The sequence below is a fragment of the Oncorhynchus mykiss genome, chromosome 25 (genome assembly GCF_057628025.1).
Source record: "Oncorhynchus mykiss isolate SJ-2025 chromosome 25, ASM5762802v1, whole genome shotgun sequence".
Classification (NCBI taxonomy): Eukaryota; Metazoa; Chordata; class Actinopteri; order Salmoniformes; family Salmonidae; genus Oncorhynchus; species Oncorhynchus mykiss.
Genome location: NC_143046.1, coordinates 2,470,664 through 2,495,295, shown reverse-complemented (window position 1 = coordinate 2,495,295; position 24,632 = coordinate 2,470,664). Strand labels below are relative to the sequence as shown.

At 46.2% G+C, this 24,632-nt stretch overlaps 1 protein-coding gene across 1 annotated transcript in view; it reads left to right on the top strand.

Moving 5' to 3' along the window:
- Nucleotides 1-23,644, top strand: part of LOC118946071 (uncharacterized) — a 42,006-nt gene extending 18,362 nt beyond the window's left edge. Inside the window, exons 3-10 of the mRNA XM_090221525.1 lie at nucleotides 6,603-7,438; nucleotides 7,768-8,261; nucleotides 8,605-8,720; nucleotides 11,690-11,820; nucleotides 12,044-12,204; nucleotides 14,270-14,356; nucleotides 14,529-14,584; nucleotides 22,682-23,644. Coding sequence (XP_090077651.1) covers nucleotides 6,603-7,438; nucleotides 7,768-8,261; nucleotides 8,605-8,720; nucleotides 11,690-11,820; nucleotides 12,044-12,204; nucleotides 14,270-14,356; nucleotides 14,529-14,584; nucleotides 22,682-23,523 — 2,723 coding nt within the window. The 3' untranslated portion in view covers nucleotides 23,524-23,644. The remainder of the gene's footprint in view (nucleotides 1-6,602; nucleotides 7,439-7,767; nucleotides 8,262-8,604; nucleotides 8,721-11,689; nucleotides 11,821-12,043; nucleotides 12,205-14,269; nucleotides 14,357-14,528; nucleotides 14,585-22,681) is intronic.
- The last annotated feature ends 988 nt before the right edge of the window (nucleotides 23,645-24,632 follow it).

Here is a 24,632-nt window from a genome sequence, read left to right as displayed (position 1 = left end):
CAGACTGATGTGGAGCTACTGTTCTCCATCATTCTATCAACAGGCAGCACTCTGACTGATGTGGAGCTACTGTTCTCCATCATTCTATCAGCAGACAGACTGATGTGGAGCTACTGTTCTCCATCATTCTATCAGCAGACAGACTGTGGAGCTACTGTTCTCCATCATTCTATCAGTAGACAGCACTCTGACTGATGTGGAGCTACTGTTCTCCATCATTCTATCAGCAGACAGCACTCTGACTGATGTGGAGCTACTGTTCTCCATCATTCTATCAGCAGACAGACTGATGTGGAGCTACTGTTCTCCATCATTCTATCAGTAGACAGCACTCTGACTGATGTGGAGCTACTGTTCTCCATCATTCTATCAGCAGACAGCACTCTGACTGATGTGGAGCTACTGTTCTCCATCATTCTATCAGCAGACAGCACTCTGACTGATGTGGAGCTACTGTTCTCCATCATTCTATCAGCAGACAGACTGATGTGGAGCTACTGTTCTCCATCATTCTATCAGCAGACAGCACTCTGATGTGGAGCTACTGTTCTCCATCATTCTATCAGCAGACAGCTCTCTGATGTGGAGCTACTGTTCTCCATCATTCTATCAGTAGACAGCACTCTGACTGATGTGGAGCTACTGTTCTCCATCATTCTATCAGCAGACAGCTCTCTGACTGATGTGGAGCTACTGTTCTCCATCATTCTATCAGCAGACAGCACTCTGACTGATGTGGAGCTACTGTTCTCCATCATTCTATCAGCAGACAGACTGATGTGGAGCTACTGTTCTCCATCATTCTATCAGCAGACAGCACTCTGACTGTGGAGCTACTGTTCTCCATCATTCTATCAGTAGACAGCACTCTGACTGATGTGGAGCTACTGTTCTCCATCATTCTATCAGCAGACAGACTGATGTGGAGCTACTGTTCTCCATCATTCTATCAGCAGACAGACTGATGTGGAGCTACTGTTCTCCATCATTCTATCAGCAGACAGCACTCTGACTGATGTGGAGCTACTGTTCTCCATCATTCTATCAGCAGACAGCACTCTGATGTGGAGCTACTGTTCTCCATCATTCTATCAACAGACAGACTGATGTGGAGCTACTGTTCTCCATCATTCTATCAGCAGACAGACTGATGTGGAGCTACTGTTCTCCATCATTCTATCAGCAGACAGCACTCTGACTGATGTGGAGCTACTGTTCTCCATCATTCTATCAGTAGACAGCACTCTGACTGATGTGGAGCTACTGTTCTCCATCATTCTATCAGCAGACAGACTGATGTGGAGCTACTGTTCTCCATCATTCTATCAGCAGACAGACTGATGTGGAGCTACTGTTCTCCATCATTCTATCAGCAGACAGCACTCTGACTGATGTGGAGCTACTGTTCTCCATCATTCTATCAGCAGACAGCACTCTGATGTGGAGCTACTGTTCTCCATCATTCTATCAGCAGACAGCTCTCTGATGTGGAGCTACTGTTCTCCATCATTCTATCAGTAGACAGCACTCTGACTGATGTGGAGCTACTGTTCTCCATCATTCTATCAGCAGACAGACTGATGTGGAGCTACTGTTCTCCATCATTCTATCAGCAGACAGACTGATGTGGAGCTACTGTTCTCCATCATTCTATCAGCAGACAGACTTATGTGGAGCTACTGTTCTCCATCATTCTATCAGTAGACAGCTCTCTGACTGATGTGGAGCTACTGTTCTCCATCATTCTATCAGCAGACAGCACTCTTATGTGGAGCTACTGTTCTCCATCATTCTATCAGCAGACAGACTGATGTGGAGCTACTGTTCTCCATCATTCTATCAGCAGACAGCACTCTGACTGATGTGGAGCTACTGTTCTCCATCATTCTATCAGTAGACAGACTGATGTGGAGCTACTGTTCTCCATCATTCTATCAGCAGACAGCACTCTGATGTGGAGCTACTGTTCTCCATCATTCTATCAGCAGACAGACTGATGTGGAGCTACTGTTCTCCATCATTCTATCAGTAGACAGCACTCTGATGTGGAGCTACTGTTCTCCATCATTCTATCAGCAGACAGACTGATGTGGAGCTACTGTTCTCCATCATTCTATCAACAGACAGACTGATGTGGAGCTACTGTTCTCCATCATTCTATCAGCAGACAGACTGATGTGGAGCTACTGTTCTCCATCATTCTATAAGCAGACAGACTGATGTGGAGCTACTGTTCTCCATCATTCTATCAGCAGACAGACTGATGTGGAGCTACTGTTCTCCATCATTCTATCAACAGACAGACTGATGTGGAGCTACTGTTTAAACAGTGCTACCTTATATAATGTTACTTACCCTACATTATTCATCTCATATGCATACGTATATACTGTACTCTATATCATCGACTGTATCCTTATGTAATACATGTATCACTAGCCACTTTAACTATGCCACTTTGTTTACATACTCATCTCATATGTATATACTGTACTCGATACCATCTACTGTATCTGCCTATGCTGCTCTGTACCATCACTCATTCATATATCCTTATGTACATATTCTTTATCCCCTCACACTGTGCACAAGACAGTAGTTTTGGAATTGTTAGGTTAGATTACTTGTTGGTTATTACTGCATTGTCGGAACTAGAAGCACAAGCATTTCGCTACACTTGCATTAACATATGCTAACCATGTGTATGTGACAAATAAAATTTGATTTGATTTGTTCTCCATCATTCTATCAGCAGACAGACTGATGTGGAGCTACTGTTCTCCATCATTCTATCAGCAGACAGCTCTCTGACTGATGTGGAGCTACTGTTCTCCATCATTCTATCAGTAGACAGACTGATGTGGAGCTACTGTTCTCCATCATTCTATCAGCAGACAGACTGATGTGGAGCTACTGTTCTCCATCATTCTATCAGCAGACAGACTGATGTGGAGCCACTGTTCTCCATCATTCTATAAGTAGACAGCACTCTGACTGATGTGGAGCTTCTCAGGTAGTTTTCTCAGCTTAGCCAGCCTACTTTTCACCGGTAAAATGCAAGTCTAACTTTAAGCAAAACATTCTACAGGCTATATTCGTTCTATGTTAGGCCTAAACATTTGAAAAATTGTGGCCAAGCGTCTTTTTGCCCAAAAAAAGACCTTGCTTTTTCATTCTCCTGCTTTCTCCCGTTTTACAAACGAACACGTGACTGTCTCAACTGAGCTGGGGAACTAACTTCATAATGTGACAGGTGAGATACGATTGGGTTCTGCTTTACATCCTAATGCATTGCACAAGTTGACTGCAAGTATTTACTTAAAAAGAAAAATTGCTACAAATATTTAAAATGCATTGAAAAAAGTTTTTAAAATAGTTTTGATGGTATTGAAAAACCATCCTGTGGCTATTTCCAAATACACCGGTAGACAGTATACTGCCCACTAGAATCTTCTCTTATCTCCACAAGTGTGAGGTGATCTAAGGTCACCAACCTTTTCTGAGTCCAGATCACTTTGAGTCCCAAAGAAAGCCGAGATCTACCACTCGGATGTGTTTTTTAAGTGTGAGCTGTTGCAACGTTAAACATTTTAAAAACAGATCTAGAGCAATAAGGTTTGTGCAGTAGGCCAAATACATTATGACTGCATATTGTCTGTGAATTGCCCTACCAGTGTTGTTGTTCTCATACCATTTATATTTTTAATTGTAATACAGTGCATTCGGAAAGTATTCAGACCCCTTGACTTTTTCACACATTGTTACGTTACAGCCATTTAAAAAATGGATTAAAATGTTTTTTCCTTCAATCTACAGACCCCATAATGACAAAGAAAACAGGTTTTCTAAATGTATTTGCCATTGCCTTATTTACATCAGTATTTAGACCCTTTGCTATGAGACTCGATAATTGAGCTCAGGTGCATCCTGTTTCCATGGATCATCCTTGAGATGTTTCTGCAACTTGGAATCCAACGGTGGTAAATTAAATTGATTGTCTGGAAGAAACCTGGCACCATCTCTACGGTGAAGCATGGTGGTGGCACCATCCCGACGGTGAAGCATGGCGGTGGCTCCATCCCTACGGTGAAGCATGGTGGTGGCACCATCTCTACAGTGAAGCATGGTGGTGGCACCATCCCGACGGTGAAGCATGGTGGTGGCACCATCCCTACGGTGGTGGCACCATCCCTACGGTGGTGGCACCATCCCGACGGTGAAGCTTGGTGGTGGCAGCATCATGCTGTGGGGATGTTTTTCAGCGGCAGGGACTGGGAGACTAGTCAAGATTCGAGGGGGAAAAAGAAAAAAAATACATTTCACCTTTTATTTAACCAGGTAGGCAAGTTGAACAAGTTCTCATTTACAACCTGGAAACATGAACAGAACAAAGTACAGAGAGATCCTTGATGAAAATGTGCTCAGGACCTCAGACTGGGGCGAAGGTTCACCTTACAACAAGCTTAAACACACAGCCAAGACAACGCAGGAGTGGCTTCGGGACAAGTCCTTGACTGGCCCAGCCAGAACCTGGACTTGAACCCGATCGAACATATCTGGAGAGACCTGAAAATAGCTGTGCAGCGACGCTCCCCATCCAACCTGGCAGAGCTTGAGAGGATCTGCAGAGAAGAATGGGATAAACTCCCCAAATACAGGTTGCCAAGCTTGTAGCATCATACCCAAGAAGACTCAAGGCTGTAATCACTGCCAAAATGTGATTCATCAAAGTACTGAGTAAAGGGTCTGAATACTTATGGAAATGTGATGTTGAGGGGGGGGAAACAATTGAATCAGTTTTAGAATTTTTTTTTTTGTTGTTGTAAAAAGTCAAGGGGTCTGAATACTTTCTGAATGCACTATATGATCACAGTGGTAATTAGATCATTAGTTGTATTACTTGTGAGGCCCAGCTGAGTTACTGGACTGACGGGCTCCTTCTGATGGTCAGTCTGAGGGAGGGATCAGTGGTGAGGCTGCCTCTCACCTGACTCACCGTCCCTCTGCTGAGGAAAGGGGACACCGCCCCTCCGCTGAGGAAAGGGGACACCGCCCCTCCGCTGAGGAAAGGGGACACCGTCCCTCCGCTGAGGAAAGGGGACACCGTCCCTCCGCTGAGGAAAGGGGACACCGCCCCTCCGCTGAGGAAAGGGGACACCGCCCCTCCGCTGAGGAAAGGGGACACCGCCCCTCCGCTGAGGAAAGGGGACACCGCCCCTCCTCCTCGATGGAGAAACTCAAGTTGCATTATTTCTACTTCATGCACCAATTTATGTTCCTCCTATGACCAGAGACGTGAAATATTCCTCTTCATTAAAAAGACAAGCCTCTAATAAAAACAGCCAATCTTATGGGAACACGTTGCCATACTCATTCATTACAGCTGCAGTGATGGTTGTAGTCATTGATTACAGTGATGGTTGTAGTCATTGATTACAGTGATGGTTGTAGTCATTGATTACAGTGATGGTTGTAGTCATTGATTACAGTGATGGTTGTAGTCATTGATTACAGTGATGGTTGTAGTCATTGATTACAGTGATGGTTGTACTCATTATTACAGCTGCAGTGATGGTTGTACTCATTGATTACAGTGATGGTTGTAGTCATTGATTACAGTGATGGTTGTAGTCATTGATTACAGTGCTGGTTGTAGTCATTGATTACAGTGCTGGTTGTACTCATTATTACAGCTGCAGTGATGGTTGTACTCATTGATTACAGTGATGGTTGTAGTCATTGATTACAGTGATGGTTGTAGTCATTGATTACAGTGATGGTTGTAGTCATTGATTACAGTGATGGTTGTAGTCATTGATTACAGTGCTGGTTGTAGTCATTGATTACAGTGCTGGTTGTACTCATTATTACAGCTGCAGTGATGGTTGTCCTCATTGATTACAGCTGCAGTGATGGTTGTAGTCATTGATTACAGTGATGGTTGTAGTCATTGATTACAGTGATGGTTGTAGTCATTGATTACAGTGATGGTTGTAGTCATTGATTACAGTGATGGTTGTAGTCATTGATTACAGTGATGGTTGTCCTCATTGATTACAGCTGCAGTGATGGTTGTTCTCATTCATTACAGTGATGGTTGTTCTCATTCATTACAGTGATGGTTGTTCTCATTCATTACAGTGATGGTTGTAGTCATTGATTACAGCTGCAGTGATGGTTGTAGTCATTGATTACAGCTGCAGTGATGGTTGTAGCGTGAGTGGAAGTAGGGAGAAAGCACATTTTATGGCTTTATAAAAGTGTTGAACAAAGTGTTGACAGTGGTAAATCACAACTTATAAAAACAACTTTTCTGTATTCGTTGAGTCACAGTATCAGCTTTGCTACCATCTCCTATCCTACCCACCTTAGTGTTGGCCACTGGTCTAAAGCAAGGATCCCCCAACTCTGTCCTGCCCCCACACTGGGTCTTAGTTTTTCCCCTAGCACTACACAGCTGTTGTTGTTTTTTTAAATCTGCTGTGTAGTGCGAAGGCAACAACTCAAATGGGCACCCAGGGGGAACCCTGGTCCAAGGGAACATTTGGGATGGTCTGTATTTCTTAAAGATATTTTCTCTCCCCCTGCCATTGGCTCCACAGATCCACAATTCAGTGCCCCAGCTTCCACCATACCGCTAAACAGCCTGTTGCAGCCAGCGCTATCCAGAGACCGAGGCATCATGACATCGTCAGACGTGCTGAAGTTTGGTCCCATGCTGCAGAACGTCCTCATGGCCGGCTCCATCACCAAGGCAGTACAGATGCTGGGAGCCTTGCCTGCCCTACAGCAACTCAAACTATTCTGCTCCTCTTCCTCCTCTCAAGATGAAGACTTCCAGAAGGATCAGGTCTTTATATGCAGCATCTCCTCCTCCAGCAAAGTGGCAAAGCTCCCAATCCCCAGCTCCTCAACCAGCGTAGCCAGTCTGAATCTGACCAAAGACAATGGGATCTTTATCTCCAAGAAGACACCGCAGCAGCCAAATACAACGACGGTTACAACCAATCAAATCAAAGAGAGCAGTCAAATCAAACAAACACCCGGAGCAACAGATCTAGACCTACCTGTCCCAGGTGAGCTCCTCTCAGGGTTCAGTAACCCAGCCTACCAGATGACAGCCCTGGCTCCTCCCCCTCTAGATTCAGGAAGTGACACCAGAGTGCAGCACCAGAAGCAAACTTCCTCTCAGCTCATGCAATTCCTGCGAACCAATTGCAGGAACGAGCCGTTCATGGAGTTGGCCGCTTTCTTCCAGCACACCAGCTACTACCAGTACACCTCTGATTCCACCGCCCCGGCAATGACCTCTGACCCCCTCCTGGAAACAAAGCATGCCCAGGAAACCCAGAATGTTCTAGAAACTAAGAACCACAACGTCAGCGTCCCAAAGAAGGAGCTGTTCTCAGAGCTGCCAGATAACCCGCTGAACCAATATGTATGTATTATTTTGAGTGTAATGTAAAGTCTCTATTTTATATACAGCACTACTGTGTGTCTGAAACTATTTTCACCTCAGGACGTTCAAGTTAATCATGTCCTCTCTTACCCTCTCCTATCTTCTCCTACCCTCTCCTATCTTCTCCTACCCTCTCCTATCTTCTCCTACCCTCTCCTATCTTCTCCTACCCTCTCCTATCTTCTCCTACCCTCTCCTATCTTCTCCTACCCTCTCCTATCTTCTCCTACCCTCTCCTATCTTCTCCTACCCTCTCCTATCTTCTCCTACCCTCTCCTATCTTCTCCTACCCTCTCCTCCCCTCCCAGGCCCCGGTGTTCACAGTAAAGCGTGTGGAGTCCGGAGGCTCTCTGATCTTCAGCTGTATCATTGCCACCAAGACGGAGCTCTGGGACGTAGGAGACGTCTTTACCGAGGCGTCAAGGAGCGATCCTTCCTCTGACGTCGTCACCACCTCGGAGAACAAGATGTCTGCCGCTAGTCTCCAGTGTCGCAGTGTAGAGATCTCTAATACGACCCTCCAACCCCCAGCTCCATCCATCCACAGCCTACAGATCAAAGAGGGACATGTGACGGGGGAGGTTCAGGAAGATATCAACAATATCAGTCTGACTCCAGAACTCCAGAGATTCCAGAACTGTTGTTCCTTGGTTACCCCAGGCAACCAGTGTCTGAACATTCCAGAGTTCCAGATCCGTAAATTTGAGGAGATGGCGGTGGTGGTGAGTCACGTGGTGCATCCTGGTAACTTCTACATCCAACAGGCCGACGCCACCCTCCAGCTGGAGGACCTCAACACTGAGTGAGTTATATTGGGTGTCCAAGATGGTACCCTATTCCCTATGTAGTGCACTACTTTCCACCAGGGCCCAATGGCACCCTATTCCCTATATAGTATGGTGCCACATTGAGCTAACATTTGTACTCCGTAGTACCCTTCTCAAAGTGTGCTCTTATCCACTCCCTCTCAAGAAGCATTGGTGTAAGAAGTAAAGTAGACACACTCAGGGTGCATCCTAAATGGAACCCTATTCATGATGTAGTGCACTACCTTTAAGCAGAGATCAAGTCTAAAACAGGACTTGACCCAAGTTCTTTTCATTGAGTCATTTTCTCAACCCTGTCGTTGGCTGGTTGTCTTGCAGTAGTTTAGCAGAGCTGAAGTGTACTCCAGACATCGGGACCTACGTCATGGCTTGGTTCCCCCAACAGAAGAGGTGGTGTCGGGCACAGGTGGCCAAGATATGTGGCATGAGTGGAGGTAAGATATGTTTCATGATGAGTGGAGGTTAGTGTTGGGCCAGTAACCAAAAGGTTGCTAGTTCGAATCCCCAAGCCGACAAGGTGAAAAATCTGATGAACAAGGTGATGAACTCTAATTGCGTCTGTAAATCGCTCTGGAAAAGAGTGTCTGCTAATTGACGTAAATGTAAAATACGAGGTAAATGTTAATAATCCCTAGGACACTACGGAATGTTAATAATCCCTAGGACGCTACGGAATGTTAATAATCCCTAGGACGCTGCGGAATGTTAATAATCCCTAGGACGCTGCGGAATGTTAGTAATCCCTAGGACGCCGCGGAATGTTAGTAATCCCTAGGACGCCGCGGAATGTTAGTAATCCCTAGGACGCCGCGGAATGTTAATAATCCCTAGGACGCCGCGGAATGTTAGTAATCCCTAGGACGCCGCGGAATGTTAGTAATCCCTAGGACGCCGCGGAATGTTAGTAATCCCTAGGACGCCGCGGAATGTTAGTAATCCCTAGGACGCCGCGGAATGTTAATAATCCCTAGGACGCCGCGGAATGTTAGTAATCCCTAGGACGCCGCGGAATGTTAGTAATCCCTAGGACGCCGCGGAATGTTAATAATCCCTAGGACGCCGCGGAATGTTAATAATCCCTAGGACGCCGCGGAATGTTAATAATCCCTAGGACGCCGCGGAATGTTAATAATCCCTAGGACGCCGCGGAATGTTAGTAATCCCTAGGACGCTGCGGAATGTTAATAATCCCTAGGACGCCGCGGAATGTTAATAATCCCTAGGACGCCGCGGAATGTTAATAATCCCTAGGACGCCGCGGAATGTTAATAATCCCTAGGACGCCGCGGAATGTTAATAATCCCTAGGACGCCGCGGAATGTTAATAATCCCTAGGACGCCGCGGAATGTTAATAATCCCTAGGACGCCGCGGAATGTTAATAATCCCTAGGACGCCGCGGAATGTTAATAATCCCTAGGACGCCGCGGAATGTTAATAATCCCTAGGACGCCGCGGAATGTTAATAATCCCTAGGACGCTGCGGAATGTTAGTAATCCCTAGGACGCCGCGGAATGTTAATAATCCCTAGGATGCCGCGGAATGTTAGTAATCCCTAGGACGCAGCGGAATGTTAATAATCCCTAGGACGCTGCGGAATGTTAGTAATCCCTAGGACGCCGCGGAATGTTAATAATCCCTAGGACGCTGCGGAATGTTAGTAATCCCTAGGACGCCGCGGAATGTTAGTAATCCCTAGGACGCCGCGGAATGTTAATAATCCCTAGGACGCCGCGGAATGTTAGTAATCCCTAGGACGCCGCGGAATGTTAATAATCCCTAGGACGCCGCGGAATGTTAATAATCCCTAGGACGCTGCGGAATGTTAGTAATCCCTAGGACGCCGCGGAATGTTAATAATCCCTAGGACGCCGCGGAATGTTAATAATCCCTAGGACGCTGCGGAATGTTAGTAATCCCTAGGACGCCGCGGAATGTTAATAATCCCTAGGACGCCGCGGAATGTTAATAATCCCTAGGACGCCGCGGAATGTTAGTAATCCCTAGGACGCCGCGGAATGTTAATAATCCCTAGGACGCCGCGGAATGTTAATAATCCCTAGGACGCTGCGGAATGTTAGTAATCCCTAGGACGCCGCGGAATGTTAGTAATCCCTAGGACGCTGCGGAATGTTAGTAATCCCTAGGACGCCGCGGAATGTTAATAATCCCTAGGACGCCGCGGAATGTTAATAATCCCTAGGACGCTGCGGAATGTTAGTAATCCCTAGGACGCCGCGGAATGTTAGTAATCCCTAGGACGCCGCGGAATGTTAATAATCCCTAGGACGCCGCGGAATGTTAGTAATCCCTAGGACGCTGCGGAATGTTAGTAATCCCTAGGACGCCGCGGAATGTTAATAATCCCTAGGACGCCGCGGAATGTTAGTAATCCCTAGGACGCCGCGGAATGTTAATAATCCCTAGGACGCCGCGGAATGTTAATAATCCCTAGGACGCCGCGGAATGTTAATAATCCCTAGGACGCCGCGGAATGTTAATAATCCCTAGGACGCCGCGGAATGTTAATAATCCCTAGGACGCCGCGGAATGTTAATAATCCCTAGGACGCCGCGGAATGTTAATAATCCCTAGGACGCCGCGGAATGTTAATAATCCCTAGGACGCCGCGGAATGTTAATAATCCCTAGGACGCCGCGGAATGTTAATAATCCCTAGGACGCCGCGGAATGTTAGTAATCCCTAGGATGCTGCGGAATGTTAATCCTGCTATAACAGCCTTCACTATTCTGGGAAGGCCCCTTATTTATAGTGAAGGGAAAACTTAACACTACAGCATACAATGACACTCTAGACGATTCTGTGGTAACAGTTTGGGGAAGGCCCTAAACTGTTTTAGTATGACAATGTCCCTGTGCACAAAGACCAGTTCGTACAGAAATGGTTTGTTGAGATCGGTGTGAAAGAACTTGACAGACCTGCACAGAGCCTTGACCTCAACCCCATCGAACACCTTCGGGATGAATTGGAACGCTGACTGCTAGCCAGGCCTGATCACCCCCAACATCAGTGACCGACCTCACTAATGCTCTTGTGGCTGAATGGAAGCAAGTCCCCGCAGCAATGTTCCTACATCTAGTGGAAAGTCTTCCCAGAAGAGAGGAGGCTGTTATAGCAGCAATGTTCCATCATCTAGTGGAAAACCTTCCCAGAAGAGTGGAGGCTGTTTATAGCAGCAATGTTCCATCATCTAGTGGAAAGCCTTCCCAGACGAGTGGAGGCTGTTATAGCACCCTATAGGGTGGACAAACTCCATATTAATGCCCATGATTTTGGAATGAGATGTTAAACGAGCAGGTGTCCACATACTTTTGGTCATGTAGTGTACTTCTCCTCGCTCTGTCATACAATAAGGGCAACTTCTACATTTCTCCTCTATCAGACATCAATGAGGTGGAGGTGAGGAGGCTGGACTACGGAGACACTTCCTGTCTGTCTCTATGTAACATCAAGGAACTCAGTGCTGAGATGACATCACTTCCTCTACAGGCCATACAGGTCTCCCTGGCTAATGTGAGTGGTTCACCCTGGTTGTTGTCAGGTTCTACTGTGGCCAATACTTAACCACACCACAATTTATCCCTAGAACCGTGCCGGTATATAACATCACTTGACTGGATAAATAAAGGTTTAAAAAATGAGTTATTTAGTTGAGAGGGTCATATATTTAGGGCAGGTCAAATCTTTTTACTTGTCTCCTGTATTATATGACCCCAAGTTACTGGTCTCATCCCAGGTGCGCCCAGTGGACGTGTGTGGCTGGACCCAACAGGCAGTATATTGGTTCAGAGACATGGTGGGCAACAGGACGCTGTACGCACGGCTCTACCCTCAGGGAGAGAGACACAACCCCATGGTGGAACTCTTCATGGAGAAGGGAAAACTGGGGTCCATGAGGTATGAGGTTATTATTACTGGGGGACGTGAGGTATGAGGTTATTATAACTGGGGGACGTGAGGTATGAGGTTATTATTACTGGAGGACATGAGGTTATTATTACTGGGGGACGTGAGGTTATTATAACTGGGGGATGTGAGGTATGAGGTTATTATTACTGGGGGACGTGAGGTATGAGGTTATTATTACTGGGGGACGTGAGGTTATTATAACTGGGGGCCGTGAGGTTATTATAACTGGGGGCCGTGAGGTTATTATAACTGGGGGCCGTGAGGTTATTATAACTGGGGGACGTGAGGTATGAGGTTATTATAACTTGGGGACGTGAGGTTATTATAACTGGGGGACGTGAGTTTATTATAACTGGGGGACGTGAGGTATGAGGTTATTATAACTGGGGGACGTGAGGTTGTTATAACTGGGGGACGTGAGGTTGTTATAACTGGGGGACGTGAGGTTGTTATAACTGGAGGACGTGAGGTTGTTATAACTGGAGGACGTGAGGTTCTTATAACTGGGGGACGTGAGGTTGTTATAACTGGGGGACGTGAGGTTGTTATAACCGGGGGACGTGAGGTATGAGTTTATTGTAAAAGTCAACCTGAGCACCAGAATGCACTATACTGTACATCTTGATTGGAGTCCACCTGTGGTAAATTTAATTGATTGGACAAGATTTAGAAAGGCACACACCTGTCTATATAAGGTCCCACAGTTGACAGTGCATGTCAGAGCAAAAACCAAACTATGAGGTTGAAGGAATTGTCTGTAGAGCTCCGAGACAGGATTGTGTCGAGGCACAGATCTGGGGAAGGGTACCAAAACATTTCTGCATCATTGAAGGTCCCCAAGAACACAGTGGCCTCCATCTTTCTTAAATGGAAGATGTTTGGAACCACCAAGACTCTTCCTAGAGCTGGCCACCAGGCCAAACTGAGCAATCGGGGGAGAAGGGGCTTGGTCAGGGAGGTGTCCAAGAACCCGATGGTCACTCTGACAGAGCTCCAGAGTTCCTCGGTGGAGATGGGAGAACCTTCCAGAAGGACAACCATCTCTGCAGCACTCCACCAATCAGGCCTTTATTGTAGAGTGGCCAGAAGGAAGCCACTCCTTAGTAAAAGGCACATGACAGCCTGCTTGGAGTTTGCCAAAGGACACCTAAAGGACTCTGACCATGAGAAACGAGATGATGACTCTGGCCTGAATGCCAAGAGTCACCTCTGGAGGAAACCTTTCACAATCCCGACAGTGAAGCATGGTGGTGGCAGCATCACTATGGTGAAGCATGGTGGTGGCAGCATCCTGCTGTGGGGATGTTTTTCAGAGGTAGGGACTGGGAGACTAGTCAGGATCGAGGGAAAGATGAACGGAGCAAAGTACAGGGAGATCCTTGATGAAAACCTGTTCAAGACAACACAGGAGTGGCTTTGGGACATGCCTCTGAATGTCCTTGAGTGGTCCAGCCGAAACCCGGGCTTGAACCCGATCGAACATCTCTGGAGAGACCTGAAAATAGCTGTGCAGTGACGCTCTCCATCCAACCTGACAGAGCTTGAGAGGATCTGCAGAGAAGAATGGGGGAAACTCCCCAAATACCAGGTGTGCCAAGCTTGTAGTGTCATGCAAAGAAGACTCGAGGCTGTAATCGCTGCCAAAGGTGCTTCAACAAAGCACGGAGTAAAGGGTCTGAATATTTATGTAAATGGGATATTTCAGTTTTTTTATTTTTTTATCTACATTTGCAAACATTTTCTAAAAACATGTTTTTGCTTTGTCATTATGAGGTATTGTGTGTAGATGAGGGGAAAAAAATAATTTAATCAATTTTAGAATAAGGTTGTAACTTAACAAAATGTGGAAAAAGTCAAGGGGTCTGATTACTTTCCGAATGCACTGTGTTTATCACATGGTAAATAAACTGGAATGTGTTTATCACATGGCAAATAAACTGAAATGTGTTTATCACATGGTAAATAAACTGGAATGTGTTTATCACACATGGTAAATAAACTGGAATGTTTAAGCACTGAGTGATTCTGTAATGAAATGTTTTGTCTGTTTCAGGAGAGGAGCCTCTCTGTCTCTGAGACTGGCTCAGAATGGACATGCTAAACATGACAAGCTGAGGAACCTGGGAATCAAGAGAAGTAGGTGCCTTCTTCTACTTTGTTGTCTGGTGATCATTCTGAGCTTCTCCACTAGAGGGCAGCAGCTTATATACAATAGTCTTGAAGCTCAACTCTCATTGTGGTCCTCGCTCTCTCACTCTGCCTGTCTCATGTGTCTGCCTCTCTCTGTCTCTCTCTGTCTGTGTTGTAGGTAGTGCGCAGGAGCGAACCAAGAAATGTGAGTCTGCCTGGAACAAGTACCTTATTTCCTGTTACACCCAGAATAAGAAGTAATCAGGCTGATAAAGGTGTTGTAGTTCATCCCCCCTCACCTCCCTCTCCCCTTCATGAGCCTCCATCACATTAACCAGCCTTGATACAGGTTGTCACTATGTGGCCAAATTGGAAGCCCAGCCTTGTTCTAAAATGTTCTGCCATTGTAATCCTTTGGGCGGGCAGTGTCATCTTTTTTTACTTTTGAGACATCAAAACTATAAAGTAACACATGGAATCATGTAGTAACCAAAAAAGTGTTAAACAAATCAAAATATATTTGAGATTTTAGATTCTTCAAAGTAGCCACCCTTTGCCTTGACGACAGCTTTGCACACTCTTGGCATTCTCTCAACCAGCTTCACCTGGAATGCTTTTCCAACAGTCTTGAAGGAGTTCCCACATATGCTGAGCATTTGTTGGCTGCTTTTCCTTCACTCTTGAGGTCCAACTCATCCCAAACCATCTCAACTGAGTTGAAGTCGGGTAATTGTGGAGGCCAGGTCATCTGATGCAGCACTCCATCACTCTCCTTCTTGGTAAAATAGCCTGGAGGTGTGTTGGGTCATCGATCGTCCCACTAAGCCCAAACCAGATGGGATGGCGTAGCCATGCTGGTTAAGTGTGCCTTGAATTCTAAATAAATCACAGACCAGCAAAGCACCATCACACCTCCTCCTCCATGCTTCAAGGTGGGAACCACGCATGTAGAGATCATCCGTTCACCTACTCGGCGTCTCACAAAGGCTCAGCGGTTGGAACCAAAAATCTAAAATTTGGACTCTTCAGACCAAAGGACAGATTTCCACCTGTTTAATGTCCATTGCTCATGTATCTTGGCCCAAGCCTCTTCTTATTGGTGTCCTTGTAGTGGTTTCTTTGAACAGTTGAGATGTCTGTTACTTGAACTCAGTGAAGCATTTATTTTGGATGCAATTTCTGAGGCTGCTAACTCTTTAATGAACTTATCCTTTGCAGCAGAGGTAACTCTGGGTCTTCCTTTCCTGTGGCAGTCCTCATGAGAACCAGTTTCGTCATAGAACTTGATGGTTTTTGCGACTGCACTTGAAGAAACTTTCAAAGTTCTTAAAATGTTCCGGATTGACTGACTCATGTCTTCAAGTAATGATGGACTGTCGTTTCTCTTTGCTTATTCGAGCTGTTCTTGCCATAATATGGACTTGGTCTTTTACCAAAAAGGGCTATGTTCTGTATACCACCCCTACCTTCTCACAACACAACTGATTGGCTCAAACGCAAATTAACTTTTAACGAGGCACACCTGTTAATTGAAATGCCTTCCAGGTGACTACCTCATGAACTAGGGCTCCTGAGTGGCTCAGCGGTCTAAGGCACTGCATCTCAGTGTAAGAGGCGTCACTACAGTCCTTGGTTTGAATCCAGGCTGTATCACATCCGGCCGTGATTGGGGAGTCCCATAGGGCGGTCACACAATTAGCCCAGCATCGTCCGGGTTTGGCCGTCATTGTAAATAAGAATTTGTTCTTAACTGACTTGCCTAGCTAGTTAAATGAAGGTTACACAAGCTGGTTGAGAGAATGCCAAAGGGTGGCTACTTTGAAGTATCTCAAATATAAACTATATATTTTGATTTGTTTAACACTTTTTTTTTGGTTACTACATGATTCCATATGTGTTATTTCATAGTGTTGATGTCTTCACTATTATTCTACAATGTAAAACATAGTAAAATAAAGAAAACCCCTTGAATGAGTAGCTGTGTCCAAACCTTTGACTGGTACTGTATATTTTCATGTTTAAATACATTTTCGTGAAGGACAAACTAAAACCAGATGAAGTAATGTAGATAATGGAGCTGTTCATAATATATTCTCTGAGAACTACCACTCACCAAAATAAAAGCTGGACATTCGGGGAGAAATACAAAAATTACAAGAACAATTTAGCATTATTGATATTGTTTATATTTGAGCAAAATAACACATTACCCATGGAGAAATGCATTGCATGAAATTCCTTTTAAAACTGTAAACATTTCTCTCTGCTCCTTGGTGAAATTTGTATAGAATTGCAGGATATTGTTGTGAAAATGCATTTCTCTACATCACCAAGATGAGGCTTGATTTTTCTCTCTGATGCCAAAAGGCGGGCCTTTAAAATATTCCTTCCCAGGGTGCACTATGGGTGTCATTGCTGTCTTTATTGAGTCAGCCAGCCAGCCAACAGACCGGCTGTCTTTATTTAGTCTGCCAGCCAGCCAACAGACCGGCTGTCTTTATTTAGTCAGTCAGCCAGCCAACAGACCGGCTGTCTTTATTTAGTCAGTCAGCCAGCCAACAGACCGGCTGTCTTTATTTAGTCAGTCAGTCAGCCAGCCAACAGACCGGCTGTCTTTATTTAGTCAGCCAGCCAGCCAGCAGACCGGCTGTCTTTATTTAGTCAGCCAGCCAGCCAACAGACCGGCTGTCTTTATTTAGTCAGCCAGCCAGCCAGCAGACCGGCTGTCTTTATTTAGTCAGCCAGCCAGCCAGCAGACCGGCTGTCTTTATTTAGTCAGCCAGCCAGCAGACCGGCTGTCTTTATTTAGTCAGTCAGCCAACAGACCGGCTGTCTTTATTTAGTCAGTCAGCCAACAGACCGGCTGTCTTTATTTAGTCAGTCAGCCAACAGACCGGCTGTCTTTATTTAGTCAGCCCTCATAATCCTGTAAATGTAGGAGGATGATCCATTCTGTGTATTTGACAACAGACCGGCTGTCTTTATTTAGTCAGCCCTCATAATTCTCTAAATGTAGGAGGATGATCCATTCTGTGTATTTGACAACAGTTCCTCACTGTGAACTTTCCTTTATGACTTTAAATGATGCTGTGGCTTGTTATTTTTCCTTCACTAAGTTTGCAATGTTTTTGCCTTCTGTCATATTATTAGCTACTTTTCTGACCATTTCCATATTTGATATGCATCTGTGTGTTGAATAATAAATGGTTTACTCATTACAGGATCTCTCACTGGTCTTCATTTTGTATTTGACAGAACAATTCAAATGTACCATATTGTCCAAAACGCGTTTCTCAAGCAATCATAACTCATTACGATGTTGTATTCTCTCAACCAACAACAAGATGAACCTGACCCCCCCCTCCCACCTCTTTATCACAACTGATGCAGGAACAGCCCTGGGCATTGAGATGTAGAATAATGGTACAGTGAACTGATTCTGGGTCGTCTGATATCACAGGACAAACAGGTGTTGTTTCTGTAGCCTGAGTGCCAGTCTGTTTCTGCTGTCAGGTCAACTCCTTGGTCTGTTTCTGCCGTCAGGTCAACTCCTTGGTCTCTTTCTGCCGTCAGGCCAACTCCTTGGTCTCTTTCTGCCGTCAGGCCAACTCCTTGGTCTCTTTCTGCCGTCAGGCCAACTCCTTGGTCTGTTTCTGCCGTCAGGTCAACTCCTTGGTCTGTTTCTGCCGTCAGGTCAACTCCTTGGTCTGTTTCTGCTGTCAGGTCAACTCCTTGGTCTCTTTCTGCCGTCAGGTCAACTCCTTGGTCTCTTTCTGCCGTCAGGCCAACTCCTTGGTCTCTTTCTGCCGTCAGGCCAACTCCTTGGTCTGTTTCTGCCGTCAGGCCAACTCTTTGGTCTGTTTCTGCTGTCAGGTCAACTCCTTGGTCTGTTTCTGCCGTCAGGCCAACTCCTTGGTCTGTTTCTGCCGTCAGGCCAACTCCTTGGTCTGTTTCTGCCGTCAGGCCAACTCCTTGTTCTCTTTCTGCCGTCAGGCCAACTCCTTGTTCTCTTTCTGCCGTCAGGCCAACTCCTTGGTCTGTTTCTGCCGTCAGGCCAACTCCTAGGTCTGTTTCTGCCGTCAGGCCAACTCCTTGTTATGCCAATTGGCTTGACAATGACTGCAATGGAGTACTAGATCACACACAGATCTGGGACCAGGCTAGCTTTCCCTTAACTGTAAATATTTGTTTCCATAAAGTCTATTTTGGTCAGGTTCATCTGCGCTGAATCAACTCTTTCAGATGAGCTGATGGTGCCATGACGGAGGGCGACGCAGGAGTGAGGTCAACTGCTTTCATCTTTCTGTCTCGGGAATTAGGACACTCCTGACCTGTAAAACAACTAACCAAAAACCTCAAATGTTGTACTGCTTGAGCTCCTGTTCCTCTTAGAGAATATCAGCTCAACAGTGTTGTGGATCTCCTGCACCTAAATATAAAACAGTACCGGCACCGATTTCAGTCCAAGTCGAGCGCTGCCATTACCTTCTCCCTAATTTGAACCAATTCTGAAATGAAGTGTTGGTTAGCAGGTCAGGAGTGTCCGTAGAGCCTTTTCCGTGTGTCTCTGCAACCGTCATGTTGAGGATATATGGATGAGTCTAAAATGGCGCCCTATTCCCTAATGGGCTCTGCTCAAACGTTCTTCACTATATAGGGAACAAGCTAGCATTTTGCCTGGAGCCTTTCTGTGATGACGTGAGTCCTCTGGGAGGCTCAGCAGTGTCCTCTGGGGGGGCTTTACCACCTCTGTCTGACGTGACCACAGGACTCACCTGGTCATTCCATTCTGACACCAGATTGGGTAAGAGGTGTAAACGTTGTTCTTAGCGAAAAATAGACAGACGAACAGAAATAAGATGTAGAGATTTGAGCAATGAATTGAGTGAGTAGACAATCCAGATCTTTGGATAGATCAGTGGAACAAGCCAATCAGAACCATCTAATGGATAGATCAGGGGAACAAGCCAATCAGAACCATCTAATGGATAGATCAGGGGAACAAGCCAATCAGAACCATCTAATGGATAGATCAGGGGAACAAGCCAATCAGAATTATCTAATGGATAGATCAGGGGAACAAGCCAATCAGAACCATCTAATGGATAGATCAGGGGAACAAGCCAATCAGAACCATCTAATGGATAGATCAGGGGAACAAGCCAATCAGAACCATCTAATGGATAGATCAGGGGAACAAGCCAATCAGAACCATCTAATGGATAGATCAGGGGAACAAGCCAATCAGAACCATCTAATGGATAGATCAGGGGAACAAGCCAATCAGAACCATCTAATGGATAGATCAGGGGAACAAGCCAATCAGAACCATCTAATGGATAGATCAGGGGAACTTTTATTTTTATTTATCCGTTATTTAACCAGGTAAGTTGACTGAGAACACGTTCTCATTTACAAAAAAGACCAGGGGAATAGTTACAGGGGAGAGGAGGGGGATGAATGAGCCAATTGTTAACTGGGGATTATTAGGTGACTGTGATGGTTTGAGGGCCAGATTGGGAATTTAGCCAGGACACCGGGGTTAACACGCCTACTCTTACAATAAGTGACATGGGATCTTTAATGACCTCAGAGAGTCAGGACACCCGTTTAACGTCCCATCCGAAAGACGACACCATACACAGGGCAGTGGGATATTTTTTTTAGACCAGAGGAAAAAGTGTTTCCTACTGGTCCTCCAACACCACTTCCAGCAGCATCTGGTCTCCCATCCAGGTACTGACCAGGACCAACCCTGCTTAGCTTCAGAAGTAAGCCAGCAGTGGTATGCTGCTGGCAAATTGGAACAAGCCAATCAGAACCATCTAATAGATAGCTCAGGGGAACAAGCCAATCAGAACCATCTAATCTCTAAATAAACACCCAGTATATAGCACAAAGACATTGACTGTCCACTTCTGGAACTGTTTGATTCATAGTTTCTTGAATGATTTTGCAAACATCTCATTTTGCCCACTGCCCGCCCTTTTCCCCTGCTCTCTCGCTCAGTGGTTCGGGTCAGAAGCCCTCTGCCCTCCCCTCCCAGCACAATAAATACTGTGGCATGGAGCTCAGGTCTTTTGTGTCCACACAGATTCTTTCTTCTGCATGTTCCGCTGGGGGGTAGGCAGAAACCAGGGCGTTTTATCAGAATAACACAGAGTCTTGTTGGGGCTCTGATAAAGGGCAGCATTGTATGGTAATAGTTTATATAAGACCATATGACCGCTGTGCTGCGCTGGGCTCTGCTACGGTGCAGGGTAGTGGCTAGTGTCGCGGGAATGATTAGCATTTTACCAACGCATGGTGTTCACAAGCCAAGAGCCTTCTGATTCGATGATAAAATAAACACATTTCATTTAACCCTTCTTTGTACACATTTTGTGTACCACCACAGCTGAAGGTAAAATCCATCATATCTCTGATTCTCTTCATTTAACCATTCGGATGATGATGTGTTGAGATTCCTGAGGAAAAGGAAAGAGGGTCTGACTGTCTGAGGTGTTCTGGAGCTCTCTGAGAATTCTAGAATTCCAGACTAGATTCTAGAATGGTTCTGCAGAAAGACAGTAGTTACTGATATGAAACATCTGTTCACCCGAGTACAATAACTTCTCTTGGTTTGATCTGGGTGTATTTTATGATTGGCATAGTTTAAAGACTGTTTTGAGATTGGCTATATTTCTTCAGTTACAGTAGAGGTCTTAGACAGTGACTGTCTGAAGTTAAAGATTCTTCTAGTGAGATGGATGTTTGAGTCGTTGCTTGGAGAATGTGGTTGGTTGCGGCTGGTCTGTCTGGTGTAGCCGTGTCCGTCTGTCTGAAGGTCAGGTTACGGTCAGTCAGTATTAATACTTGTTGAATGGATCACATGTCTCCGTTATCGTTTCGCTATTGGCTATCGGAGCGTTACGTGGCGTGACGTTGCGCCCGTGTTAGGCCATCGCCCCAAGGTTCTTAAAGCGCAGGCCAGGGATAGGCTGAGTCTTGTTTGCCGTTGCTGCGACCCGACCGCTCCAGCTCCATGGCCAGGCTACACCTGACGGTGGTGGTTTAAGGACCTGGTGCTGCCGCCACTGCCGGCGGAGACTGGTAGGACCAACAGCTCGGGGAGTACTGGGACTGCTTTCTAGATCACACCTATTCAGTGGTTGAAAGTAGTGCACTTTTCTAGGTGCAGACAAGGGTGTGTTTTGTTGGGGGTTGTTGAGGAGGAAGGTTCTGTTTTAGTCCACATTAGTACAGTTTGAGAATGTTTTTCTGTCTGGTGTTTTACTGATTTGAGCTCAAGCATAACACCTGTGGGGTTATTTAAGAACTTTCTCTTCCTCACTACAGGTTTGATTGATTTCCTTTATTAAGGATTGACTCAGATTGTACAGTTTCAATGACTATATCAATATGTTACCAACATGTGATGTACCTTGATGTCCCCTAATTCCTTCATTACATGTTTCCAGTTCTTATAGAGAATGACCACCTTTCCCAGTGTGATGTCCCCTAATTCCTTCATTACATGTTTCCAGTTCTTTCCCAGTGTGATGTCCCCTAATTCCTTCATTACATGTTTCCAGTTCTTATAGAGAATGACCACCTTTCCCAGTGTGATGTCCCCTAATTCCTTCATTACATGTTTCCAGTTCTTTCCCAGTGTGATGTCCCCTAATTCCTTCATTACATGTTTCCAGTTCTTATAGAGAATGACCACCTTTCCCAGTGTGATGTCCCCTAATTCCTTCATTACATGTTTCCAGTTCTTATAGAGAATGACCACCTTTCCCAGTGTGATGTCCCCTAATTCCTTCATTACATGTTTCCAGTTCTTTCCCAGTGTGATGTCCCCTAATTCCTTCATTACATGTTTCCAGTTCTTTCCCAGTGTGATGTCCCCTAATTCCTTCATTACATGTTTCCAGTTCTTTCCCAGTGTGATGTCCCCTAATTCCTTCATTACATGTTTCCAGTGATCAAACGTCTGCTTGTATTTATTTGACCTTTATTTAACTCGGCAAGTCAGTTAAGAATTTTCAATGACGGACTGGGAACAGTGAGTTAACTTCCTGTTCAGGGGCAGCTCGGGGATTTGAACTTGCAACCTTTCGGTTACTAGTCCAACACTCTAACCACTAGGCTACCCTGCCGCCCCAGTGAGATGCATTGTCAACAGAAGGTTGTTTCCTAAGTCCTATATTCTTCTAAGGAACAGTTAGTCTCCTGAGTGTGATCATCAGCTTGACATTTCTCCTTTCCAGACTGGGCTTGAGAAAAGCTTTCAGAGCTGAAACGTCAACATTAAACAGTCTGAACTATATCCCTTCTTGTTTCTCCTCTCCAGACCTGGAATCGAAAATGAACTGGGGGTCCTTTTACGCCGTGATCAGCGGCGTAAACAGGCATTCCACCGGCATCGGCCGCATCTGGCTGTCTGTCATCTTCATCTTCAGAATCCTGGTCCTCGTGGTGGCGGCCGAGTCGGTCTGGGGCGACGAGAAGTCTGGCTTCACCTGCAACACCCAGCAGCCCGGCTGCAACTCTGTCTGCTATGACCAGTTCTTTCCAATCTCACACATCCGCCTGTGGGCCTTGCAGCTCATCCTGGTGTCCACGCCTGCTCTCCTAGTGGCCATGCATGTAGCCCATCGCAGACACATCAACAAGAAGATCCTGAAGAAGTCCGGGCGCGGTTCCCCTAAGGAGCTGGAACAACTCAAGAACCAGAAGTTTGCGATCACAGGCGCCCTCTGGTGGACCTACATGATCAGTGTGCTGTTTAGGATCGTTCTGGAAGTCGGCTTCCTTTATATATTCTACTTGATCTACCCTGACTTCAAGATGTTCCGTCTGGTCAAGTGTGACTCGTACCCCTGCCCCAACACTGTGGACTGCTTTGTGTCGCGACCCACGGAGAAAACCATCTTCACCGTGTTCATGCTCTCCGTGTCGGGGGTGTGTGTTCTCCTCAACCTGGCCGAGGTGGCCTACCTGATTGGTAGAGCCTGTCTGAGGTGTATCCATGGTAATCAGGAAGAGACTAAGGTAGCATGGATCGGTCAGAAACTGTCCTCCTACAAACAGAATGAAATCAACCAGATGATCGCTGACCAGTCGAAGTTCAAGTTTAACATGGGAGCTAGGAAGACCTCTATGGAGAAGGGAGAGAGGTGCTCTGCTTTCTGATAGGCTGCCCTGGAAGGGAGAGAGGTGCTCCGCTTTCTGATAGGCTGCCCTGGAAGGCAGAGAGGTGCTCTGCTTTCTGATAGGCTGCCCTGGAAGGGAGAGAGGTGCTCTGCTTTCTGATAGGCTGCCCTGGAAGGGAGAGAGGGGCTCTGCTTTCTAATAGGCTGCCCTGGAAGGGGGAGAGGGGCTCTGCTTTCTAATAGGCTGCCCTGGAAGGGGGAGACGTGCTCTGCTTTCTAATAGGCTGCCCTGGAAGGGGGAGACGTGCTCTGCTTTCTAATAGGCTGCCCTGGAAGGGGGAGACGTGCTCTGCTTTCTAATAGGCTGCCCTGGAAGGGGGAGACGTGCTCTGCTTTCTAATAGGCTGCCCTGGAAGGGGGAGACGTGCTCTGCTTTCTAATAGGCTGCCCTGGAAGGGGGAGACGTGCTCTGCTTTCTAATAGGCTGCCCTGGAAGGGGGAGACGTGCTCTGCTTTCTAATAGGCTGCCCTGGAAGGGGGAGACGTGCTCTGCTTTCTAATAGGCTGCCCTGGAAGGGGGAGACGTGCTCTGCTTTCTAATAGGCTGCCCTGGAAGGGGGAGACGTGCTCTGCTTTCTAATAGGCTGCCCTGGAAGGGAGAGAGCTCCTCTGCTTTCTGATAGGCTGCTCTGGAAGGGGGAGACGTGCTCTGCTTTCTAATAGGCTGCCCTGGAAGGGAGAGAGCTCCTCTGCTTTCTGATAGGCTGCTCTGGAAGGGGGAGACGTGCTCTGCTTTCTAATAGGCTGCTCTGGAAGGGAGAGAGGGGCTCTGCTTTCTAATAGGCTGCTCTGGAAGGGAGAGAGGGGCTCTGCTTTCTAATAGGCTGCTCTGGAAGGCGGAGACGTGCTCTGCTTTCTAATAGGCTGCTCTGGAAGGGAGAGAGGGGCTCTGCTTTCTAATATGCTTTCAAGTCCTAGTTCCCACTCCTTTTCACTGCTTCAAGCTAAAGAACTAACCAGCTTGGACCCATACTGTAGAGAAATCCTCAATAACTCCATCTAGTCATAACGCCAATCATCATTCATTTCTGGCTCCATTTATTCTGGTGACTGGTGCTAGGTTCTGGTAGGATATGAAGAAGAACAAAC